Source organism: Nematolebias whitei, chromosome 17 (assembly GCF_014905685.2).
Source record: "Nematolebias whitei isolate Nwh7 chromosome 17, NemWhi1, whole genome shotgun sequence".
Lineage (NCBI taxonomy): Eukaryota > Metazoa > Chordata > Actinopteri > Cyprinodontiformes > Rivulidae > Nematolebias > Nematolebias whitei.
In genome coordinates, this window is record NC_056514.1 from 38,998,190 (window position 1) to 39,009,428 (window position 11,239).

At 41.6% G+C, this 11,239-nt stretch overlaps 1 protein-coding gene across 1 annotated transcript in view; it reads left to right on the forward strand.

The window, feature by feature from the left end:
• The window catches only part of LOC119424191 (rho GTPase-activating protein 44), a 62,609-nt gene that overhangs the window by 49,850 nt on the left and 1,520 nt on the right, over nt 1-11,239 (forward strand). Inside the window, exons 17-20 of the mRNA XM_037691661.1 lie at nt 1,027-1,044; nt 3,061-3,252; nt 7,390-7,505; nt 7,580-7,963. Coding sequence (XP_037547589.1) covers nt 1,027-1,044; nt 3,061-3,252; nt 7,390-7,505; nt 7,580-7,963 — 710 coding nt within the window. The remainder of the gene's footprint in view (nt 1-1,026; nt 1,045-3,060; nt 3,253-7,389; nt 7,506-7,579; nt 7,964-11,239) is intronic.

The window sequence follows — 11,239 nt, forward strand, 5'->3', positions numbered from 1 at the left end:
TGTAGGTTCTTTATAAATACTGATTCATGTTTAGACTGCTCAGGATCAGTGCACCAAACTATGGAATAAAAATATTTCAGAAAAGTCCCTCAGCTTTTAGATCGCACTATTTCACAGGAGAAGTCACTTCATTTAAGGAAAGATTATTTTATGTAAATATAAATATTGTTATTTCTAAATAATCCACCAAACTGCATCAAACTTTTACTTTAAGAGAAGTCTAAAAATAATTTGTTTACGTAAGTCTTACATCTTTATTGTATTATCGCTTGCAGCTGCTGTTGCCCATGTCTGTTAGTAAAATATCTCATGAACCACAGGACAAATGTTGTTAAAAATTTCAGAAATAAATTATTGACAAAGCATCTACAACTGATCAATTCTGGAGTCAATCCAAGTCAAGATGGCCACCACAGATTACCAACATCAGTCTAGATAACAAACAGCTAGAACTGTCAGTTTGGAGCTAAAGTTTTGAGCGGTGGTAGCTGAGGGTTATACACAACACATACTCTGAGAGTGACATTTTATATGAGACCCCACATAAACTTGGTTTCAAGGTTTGAACAAAACGGCTCCATCGTTATAAATAAACTTTGTTTAGATATAACTATATACAACATTTAATATAGAAGTCTTGTATACATTTTTAGTGTTACTTTAATAAAAAATAAAATAATAAACTCAGAATGCAAGTCCTTTAAATGTAGTTTCCACTGTGTTGCCTCAGAGTAGCATCAGCTGCAGGAAACCTTTTATTTTGAAGGGTTTCTGTCGCATCCTTCAGGGAAATGTTGACCCAATTAAAGCAAAATGGAGCAGCGATTAAAACACTTCATGGAGCGCGCACATCTCTCCTTTCATTCAGCGTGACTGTCGTGTCGTCTTCGAGCCTCCTGTCAGACCCGTCCCGCTGCTCCTCCACCTCTTCCCCTGAAAGTTTCACATCTTCTGCTTTGATAAAGTTACCAAAGCAGACTCGGAGCTTCTGTCCTGACTCTGCTTGTCTCTGTTTTAACGCTGCAGCATGAGGAAGATCCAGAGGTAGAGTATCGCCTCTTTTACTGCTCTTATCGTCTCGTCGGTTTGTTCTTGGTGCTTCCTGCACGTTCAGACGTCCGTCGAGCCTTTATTGCTCCACTCAGGTTTGTCTGAACTGACAAATCTGACTCCTGTAGTGGGAGGAGACGTGAACAAAGCAGGCCTTCTTCTTCTATGCACAAACATCTTTACAGTTTCTGTTCCTGGAAAGACTTGTTCCGTCTGTGGCATCGTGACCCTGGTTTCTGTTCATCATAAAATATTTACCTCGTGGTGAAGATTTACCAGTTGCCTTAGAAAATGTTCATCTTCCTGGTATTTACTCATCAGCAGAACCTGTTGAAGGTTAATAATCTGCATACTGGATTACCGGTAGATGTCACTGTGTGTCTAGGCCTGTCGCGATAAACGATAAATCAATTAATCGCATGATAAATGAAAATTATCGACCTCATTTTCATTGTCTCTCTTTCTACTGAAGACACTGGATGACAAAAAGTTCAACTCCAGTTCTTCACTGACCCCTCCCGTTCTCTTTTCTCTTTAAAATCTGTTTTAATCGTTCGAAATTGTGTTTTTCGATCGCTAACAGCAGCTAAGCTACGAGCTAAGCTAACAGGCCGACCTCGGGGATAAAACCTCCGTCTTGTCGATGCTCCAAAATTCACGGTTGAAACCCGTGCCTTCGTATAAAAAGTTTTTCTCTGCAAAAAGAAGCTGAGAACTTGTTTACTGATTTTTTTAATTAAAAGTTTTGTGTGACAAATTTAATAATAATAATAATAATGTCGTCACTGTATGTTTCCATACATGGCGAAATTAGTCTCTGCATTTAACCCATCCACCGCCAGGTGGTGCAGTGGGCAGCTATTGAAAGTGCCGGGGAGCATTTTGGGGATGAGGTGTGCTGCCCAAGCTAAAGAGCTCAACCACACTGAGTGGCCGCCATTTTGGGAACCAAAAAACAGGAAAGAGAGACAGCCCATCTCGCGTCAAGGGGCCTCCCTCACATTTTTCTTAAATATACACGCTGCTCACTCCCTCACTATCCATCCTTTGGTTCAAACAGTCTTATACTGCCATCTGGTGGTCAAAAAAGGTACTACACACAAAAATTAACCAACATTTCTTCTTAAATTTGACAATAATGACTAAATATTGTCAGATTTCAAATAATGTTATCATTTATCGCAATAATTTCTGAGACAATCGTCCAGCAAAATTCGTTATCGTGACAGGCCTATTAGTGCCGTTAAACAGGTGTCACACTTTAAAGTTTATATTTTCATAATACTTGGCTAACTTTGAAGCCAAGAAAAATGAGTAATTTCTATTTTGATGCAGACAAATCAACAGAAAACATCAAATGAGGCAGATGAAGGTCTAGCTGAGGAGCCTGCAATCGAGAGATATCAGCTATCTGACTGGGCTTAAAGGGTTCAATTGGCACTTGGTTTTAAGTAAGTTTTAAATTTTGGCCCCCCCGATCTAGAAGTCTTCAACAAACCTGGCAGGTAAATGTTACTGAAGAGTTTAAGAGGTGCTGATCTACTGATTTAGCTACTTTTTGGCAGAACGGGGCCAGCCGAATGATTCTGATGCGGAGCTAAGAAAATATAAAGAAACTGTAGAAATGAGTGTGAAGTAGACCGGATGGATCAGTTTGATCCTGTTATGACCCGATGATGAAATATCAGCGTTTAGATAAAATCTGGTTGAGTTTTAGCCAAACTGCTTTAGGCGTGCAGTTGTTGCATCCTGTCGCCTCACTCACGTGTCCTTCATCGTGCAGAGAAAGTTTTATACAGATTAAAAACATCTACTTCATGTTAAATCCTTGTAAGACGCTGTGTATTTTTAACCTTAAGATCGTTAACAGTCAGTCATGAAGATGGGTAGGAAAACCTTCTCAACAGAACCTCCCCCTCGATGACGCTCCCTGGAAACCTCACCCCCGTCCCTGACCGAATGCACCCCCTCCTTTGGTTTGACTGGCTGTGCATCTCTGTCCTACTGCAGCATGGGTGTCAGGGTGATGGACACTTCTTGGGTGTCGCGCAGGGGCTCCTCGTCTGCGCGTAAAACCTCCTCCACGCCACCGAGCGTGCACCCCCCAACCCCGCCCGCTGACGCTCTCATCCCTCAGCAGCCCGGAGATTTCTATGCCTCCCCCTCCCCAACCCCTCCTCCCAATAACAGCGACAGAGCCAGGTAAGGCTGTAGTGCCCCCGCTCTCCTGTTTTCAACCCCCCCGAACCTCCCCACCTGCTGCTGCCGCTCCCTCATCACCTAATGCTGTTGTGCCCTGCAGCTGACTCCAGAACAGCGCGTTCGTTCCCTTTAACGCCAGTTTTTAATCGATTTTCCACCCTTTCATTTTCATATGAGCTCTTTTAAGTGTGGTTGTATTGAGTAGTTCTGAGCAGTCAAAATCTTACCTGCAGCAGACACAGCGATCTGAGTTTGGAGAATCAGAAAGAAGCAAGTCAAGCTAACCACTACGTAGAATAAGTCCTGCAAACACAACTAACTCAGAACATTTTTAGCAACTAAAGCTATGCTATTTAATAGTTTTTACTTTACTTTGCCATGAGACAGCTGTTATTTGTTCAACCAAACATTGCTCATATTGCTAAAACCTTCGGCTGATCGGCTTGATCTACTCATCATTATGCTAGTCGAATGCAAAAACATTAACTCTACAATTTTTCTGTGAGCCTGATGATACAAAAGAAGAATTTCTGTTTAGAAAAACAGAACAAACGATCTAATTAGCTAGAGAAAAAATAGCTGCAGGGCATGCATTTTATCTAGCTAGCATTTAGGAGAGGTTGACAAACAACAGTCTCATAGAAGGGAATCACATTTTCTGTAAACGCTAAATGATTTTGCTGATATTGAAGCTGAAACTGAGCTGTTAACGCTAAAAGAAGTAGAACACTAGCTAAAACCTTAAAGTATCAAAACACTAGCTAAAAGAAGCGGGACACTATCTAAAAGCTAAAAAAAAAACCAAGCAAATCACTAGCTAAAATCTGCAAGTTGCAAACTTTAGCTACAAGAAGCAAAATGCTAGCTACAAGAAGCAATTGGTAGCAAAAGACTTACTAAAAGTATTAAAATGCTAGCTAGAATCTAAAAGTAGCAAAGGGATAGACTAAAGCTATAACAGAATGGTAGCTGAAAGATAAATGTTGCAAATGGCTAGCTAAAAGTAGAATATGCTTGCTAAGAGCTAATAGTAGCAAGGGGCTAGACAAAAGCTAAAAGTAGCAGAATAGTAGGTGAAAGATAAATGTATCAAAAGGCTAGCTAAACATTAAAATATGTAGAATGGTATCAGAAAGCTAAAACTGTCAGAATGCTAAGTGAAAGCTAAAAGTAGCAAAATGAAACAAAAATAAAAGATGAGCAAAAAGACGTAATTTATGAAGAATTGACGAGATCTGAATGCATTTCTACAAGGAAAAGTCAAACGTTTTGTAAAGTATAAAATCTATAAAAATTAAAATTTATAGCCCCCCATCTCCTGAATGAGCCGAACATTTTGGAGTAAAGGCCAAAACAGCACAGAAGTTAAGCTACAATAAAAACTGAGCAAAATGAAAAATAGGCAACAATAAACATGTTAAAGGACTGACATGCTCTTTAATAAACCTCCTGCACTGATTGGCTCATTTCTCTACGACTGCTGTCTACTGCAGGTAAGATACTGACTGCTCATATGTACTGCCAACTTAAAAATGAACTATTTATTTTAAGAATGTTCTTTTAAAATTTGTCACTGCCTTTACAGCTTTTATTTTATTTTATTAATATGTTCTCTGATATCTTGCATGTAAAGGTTTCATTTTTCTTAGAATAAACGTTTGGCCTACATATTCATTGCTGTGTGCACGAACCACCATTTTACCTCTGTTTTTGCCAGTCCGAGCCTCATTAGTAACATAAGGCCATGCATTTGATGAGCTGACAACTTTTTGATTAATTTCACTTTTGTTTCTTTTAAACTTTCCCCATGAACGCCTCTGTTCTCCTTTTAAATAACGACTGTTTTCCCTCGGTCTCCTTCCTGTTAGTCGACCAAACATCAAACTTACAGATCAGTGCACCCCACTTTTCCCATTAAATACTAAAATGTTTTATTATTACAGCCCAGACGATGCATCCTCCAACTGGTCGGACTCATGTTACGTCTATCCCTCCCCAGAGGAGGAAAGGCCGCCCCCTCCTTATCCCTCTTCTTCCTCCTCTTCCTCCTCCTCTTGCTCGTCCAACTCGTTCCCTCACCACCTCTATACCCGAGCACCTCAGAGTATGCGTCCCACCGCTCCCACCCCTGAATCCGTGCCCCCTGGCCCGTCCCCCCCACCCCACCTCTCTGGGTACAGCCCGCCCCCGTTCTCCCACTCCCCCTGCCCGTCCCCCCAACTGCTTGACGTCAACTCCAACCTCAAACCCAGCTCTCTGCACCTGCCCAAACGGGCCTCGCTGCCCGACACTTCGCATGTGACCCAGTCTGAACCAAACGGCTCCACCCTTTACATCAAACCCCCGCTCGTTCTTACCCGCCACGACCTGTTCCCGGGCTCCGCCAAACCTCCCAACACCCCCCTCTCTGCTCCCCCTCCATGGGCAGCCTGTGCCTGTAACCGTGAGAGAGGAGCCAAGCCGAAGAGGTAAATGCAGAAGCACCTCGCTCCCCACACTACCCCCAATTTATGAGGCCCCACAGCCGATGTGTCAAGGACCACTCCCCCCACCACCACTGCAATCTGAGCCAATTCTATCCATTTAGCTCACCTGGTGCGCACCTGTCAGACTTTAGGGTTCGTTATCACACCCTCTTTAATTTAGTTGCCATGTTTGGAAATCTGAGAACTTTTCAGGAAATTCAGGAAATGGGTTGCCAGTCAACAAAATAAATTAAAAGTTTGCAGTATGATCAGAAAGGAGGATTTTGATCGGTGCAAACATAACGTCCTGAAAGAGCAGAGGCCTTGACTCTGAGCACGCCGACATGGAAAGAAACATCAAGGAGAGAAAAAGTTCTTCCTCAAAAAAACTGCATGAGCGCTGAAACGCCTAGCTGAAGAAGCTGAAACTGAAAGTTAAAGCTAAGAGCAGAACACTAGGTAAAGGCTAAAATGAGATAACACTAGCTAAATGTAGTACAATGCTAGCCAGAAAAATGCCAAATGCAAGCTAAAATCTAAAAAAACTAGTTAAAAGTAGCAAAACACTGGCTAAAAGGTAAATGTACCAAAAGGCTATTTAAATAGTGTTCAGTAAAAGCTAAAATCAGCAACGCATTAGCTACAAACTACATTTAAAAAAGTAGGAGAAGACTAGGTAAACATAGCAAAAGGCTACTTAAAAAGTAATAAAAAGTCAAGTTAGAAGCTAAAAGTGGTAGTTCAAAGCTACATGTAGCAATAGGCTAGTACTAAAGGGCTATTTTAAAAATAGTAAAAAGCTATCTAGTACCTAAAAGTACAAAAAGGCTATCAAGAAACTAATAGTAGAACTATAATTCAGTTTATTTATATAGCGCCTTATTGCAACAAAGTTGTCTCAGGGCACTTTACAGAAACATTCACACACATGGAAAAGCCACTGAGTAAAGTTCTGTGTCTAAGGAAGCCAGCAGGCTCCTATAGCTAAAAGTAGCAAGAGGATAGCTAAAGGCTAAGAGTTTCAAAACAATAGTTAACAGTTAAAAGTAGCACATTGCTATCTAAAACAGTAGCTAAAAGCTAAAATAAAAAAGGCTATCTAATAGTGACAGGGTGGTAGCTAAAACTAAAAATAGCACGAGAAGACAAAAACAGCCAATATGCTAAAGATTTCAAAGAGATCTATATTTTTGGTGGAAATGATGAGCTCTTGGTGTGATTATATGGGAAAATACTTGTAAATAAAGTTAAATGTTTTGAAAAGTGTAAAAGTTTAAAAGTAAAACCACCCATCTCTTGAAAGAGCTGGACATTTTGACGTGTAAAAGGCACAAAGAGACTGAGAAAACATCCAGAAAACTAAAGACAGGAAAACAACAAAGTGAATCCTGAGTCAGCGTTTTTGCAGTTGGTGAAGTTTCATCATCGTCATCGCTTTAATCCCAGCGGCCTCAGTCATCCATGTGCGGTTCATCTGCAGTCGGAGCGTAAACGGGTCAAATCCCGTCCTCCAGACCTTGTGCACGTTGACATTCTGCCTGCGCTCGGCTTGAAGACAAACCCACGAAGTCCCCGGGGGTTATTTCAGATTTCAGACCGCGGGGCTCTCGTTGGTTTGTGTTACTGAAACGGTGTCGTGCGCTCTGACGTACATGTGTCTTCTGACCTTTAGCACTCTGAAGAACAAGGAGCTGTCTCCGGTGATTGGACAGAAGAGTCTGCAAGGGACAGTGTCCTCTAGTGGACAGTCTCAGCACTCTGAGCACAGCCCACACAGCCTGAGGAGAGGTGAGACGCCTGCAGACTTGACCTTGACATGCGTTTATACCAGCGGGCGATCATGTCTTTGTCTTTGTTTTCAGCAAAGAAGCTGGCCCCGATTCCACCTAAAGGCCCTTACTGTCAGACGGGAGCCATGTCCGACCAGTCCACGGGTCAGCCGTCTCCGGTCAGCCTGTCGCCCACCCCTCCCAGCACCCCCTCTCCTTACGGCTTCAGCTACCCGCAGGGTTACGCCACCATTGGTTCCCCGAGTCAGATCCAGATGGCAACCGCCCCGTCTCTGTCCTCTCCGCCCTCGCTGGCCGGGACGCTCACCAAGACCAGACCGACCCCCAAACCGCCCCGGCAGAGGCCCAGCTTGCCTCCCCCTCAGCCCCCCTCCACACCTGGCACCAGCCCTCAGCCCCTGGAGCACTCACCAGGGCTCCTGGATGGTCTGCCTCCCGGGGAAAGCATGTCCACAGGTAACGGAGCTCGTGTATTTAATGATACTTTAACTTTATTAGATGCCAACTTGTTTTTTTTTTATTCTTCTTTACTCGTCTGATTTTATTTGGATGAATAGAATAATTTTACCAGCTGTAAGATGACAAAAACATGTAGAGTTTTTATTTTGCTTACCTCTCAGCAAAACAAAAGTAAATCTGCTTAACAAAATAAATAAATTACACTTTAGGCACAACAGCTGTTTGGAGAAGAGCACAGGTAAAGGATGAGGAGGAGGAAGATAGTGTTTTGACAAAAACTGAAGCTGCAAAGATGATCCTAGATAAGATGAGATAAGTTGCGTTAAACTAAGATAAAATGGGTTGGATGAGCTAAACTAAATAAGCTAAGATAAGATAAATATCTTAAATATCATAAACTAAGATGAGCTAATATAAGATAAACTAAGTTAAGATAAAATCAGGATATTAAGAAAACAAAATGGGATTAAAAATATGGTAATCTCTATAATCAGTAATCCTAAATGCTAACAGAAGACGTAGAATGAATGAAATATATTACACAGCACAGAAGAGTGCAAGTGTTATTTAAAACGATCAATGAACATATGTATCAGTCAATATAAATAAGGGGTTGTGCTTTTATTGTGTCAGCAAAATAACTCGTAACACAGACGTCACATAGACAGATTTTGAAAGTTATCATCCGTTGTGCATCTACAACCCAAGAACTTTGATTAAAGATGGCTTCCACAGCCAATCAGCCTTAACCAACACACAACGGCTATAACCCAGTCAGAAACAGCTAAACCTTGTTGTGGTAGTAGCTGAGGGTCATTTACAACAAGCACAGACCGATTGCTTGAGTTCTTTGGCAACATCGTGACAAATATGCATTCCTTTAAGGATCGCGAGCTTTACGACAACTTATAACAGAAAATGTCATGTTTTTTTATAGTTAATTCTGTTTATTAAGCCACATAAGGACAAAAACCAGAGTCCGTCAATAAGGAAACTTTAAAATGTTTGTATTTGTTAATGAATTAGAAGCTGTTTCTAGTTTTGGTTTATGATTCTGCTGCTGTGGAGCGACATCTGTTTAAAGAAGACAAGATGCAAAACTGTTTCAACTCATTGATGTGATTTTAAAAAGTAACTAAAATACAGTTAAACAATGAAAATGAGAAGCTGACAGTGTTTTGTTTTTAGTTTAATATTTATTTGAGTATATTTTGTTTAAAAGCTGACTATTATGTATTTGCCACATCGTTTTATCTTAAACGTCATTTAGGTTTGAATGTTGAAACAATGTTTTTGTAATAATTCAACTAAAGATGAGATGGAGATGGAAGATATTTGTCTGGGTTGGAAAGTGTTTTATTGTATTAGTTGTTCTAAAGTAAACATTTAAGCTGAAGCAGGGGGGCTGCATCATCTTCTTCATGTCTTATTTAAAAAACTTCCTTTCAGTCCGTGTTTCGTTCATGTGGATGTTGAACCGAACCGTCTGTTCACGCATCTTTCTTGCTCTCTGTTTAAATCTCGTCTTGTTAATCGCTCTGACTGTTTTGCAGCGGTATGAGGCGCGAGGTTCAGTGTGATTCTAAGAGCTTCAGGGTAAGCACGAGCGTTGGTGCGACTCCTCCTCCCCATCCCTCCATCTCGAACATCAAACTGCCTGCCGTCATGGGGCTGACGCTGCAGCCTCACTCATCAGGTCTCGTCGTGTATTTGTCAGCGGTCCGTCTTTAATTTGTTGGCGTTTGCACGGAGGCTGAGACCGATGCATGGCTTACACGGCGTCCGGTCTGAGCTCGTCAGGGCGGATGCTTTTCTGCGTTCAAGAGCCCTGCGCCTTCCCTCTCCTAGTGTACACCCCCCGTCAACCCCTCCCACTATACAACACTACACCCCACACTTCCCACCTTTCCCAGTTTTCCATCATTTGTTACACTGTGGACGTCTTTATTCTTCAACCAGAACGCAGTAAAGCAAAACTTTAACTGATGTGGTTATGTTGGACTACTGTCAGTAACTACACTGATTTTTGTGTTTTGGCAGAGATTTTATTAACCTAACAGTTGTTTATTTGTTTGTTTAAAGGTTTTTAAACATGCTGAGTCAAATACAAAGAGCAAAACCTTCAGTTGTTTTATATTTAATCTGGTAAACTTGATGGGCAGCACGGTGGCGCAACTGGTAGAGCTGCTGCCTCTCAGCGAGCAGGTCCCTGGTTCAAACCCCGGTCCAGGGGCCTTTCTGGGTGGAGTTTGCATGTTCTCTCCGTGCATGCGTGGGTTTTCTCCGGGTACTCCGGTTTCCTCCCACAGACCAAAAACATGCATGTTAGGCTGATTGGTAACTCTAAATTGTCCCTAGGTGTGAGTGAGAGAGTGAATGGTTGTTTGTCTCGTTTGTCTCTATGTGGCCCTGTGATGGACTTGCGACCCATCCAGGGTGTACCCCGCCCCTCGCACAGTGATTGCTGGACATGGGCACCAGCGACCCCCGTGACCCAAAATGGAATAAACGGGTAAAGAAAATGGATGGATGGATGGATGGTAAACTTGATCATATCAACAAAACAACCAGGCATCTAATTTCTCCCAGTTTTGTCAACGCTACAGAAGTTTCTATAAAGAAAGCGTTAAAGTTTGACATCAAACAGAAAAAGTGATCATGAGCTAAATCAAATGGTGCAGTTTGAAAGAGTTTACTCCAGAAGTTTTCCAGATGTAGTGAATGCAAATCTGGAATGCAGGTCCGCACTCAACGTAAACAAATCACTCCGAAGAGTCAAAATAAGTGGCAGTGATGAAGCAGCGTGTTTGAGCGCCATGAACACATAAACGTCTTCTAGACCAGTAAGTTTAACGTTTGACTTGTTTCAGTCACTCCGGCTGTTTCCGCAGGTAAACAAACTCGTTGGAGTCGGCATGCGGTCACGAACGTTGTTTAAAATGTTCATTTAAGAACTCCGTGGATACGAGACGATCATTGCACAGATTTGTCTCCTACGTTATACATTTTGTTTGACCGCTCTTTTCATCGAGCACCCGTAAAGAGCTACGGAACATTTTTAAATTCTAACGAAGTGATTCTGATTACCGTACGTCACAGCGAGAGTTGAGATTACTGAGAAACAAACTCGGAGCAAAAACTGAAGCAAAGATCTGATATGAAAACTTTGTGAAAGTGTTTAAATATCTGAGCTCTTGATAAACATATCAAAGTGTATGTGTATGTGTATATATATATATATATATATATATATATATATATATATATATATAT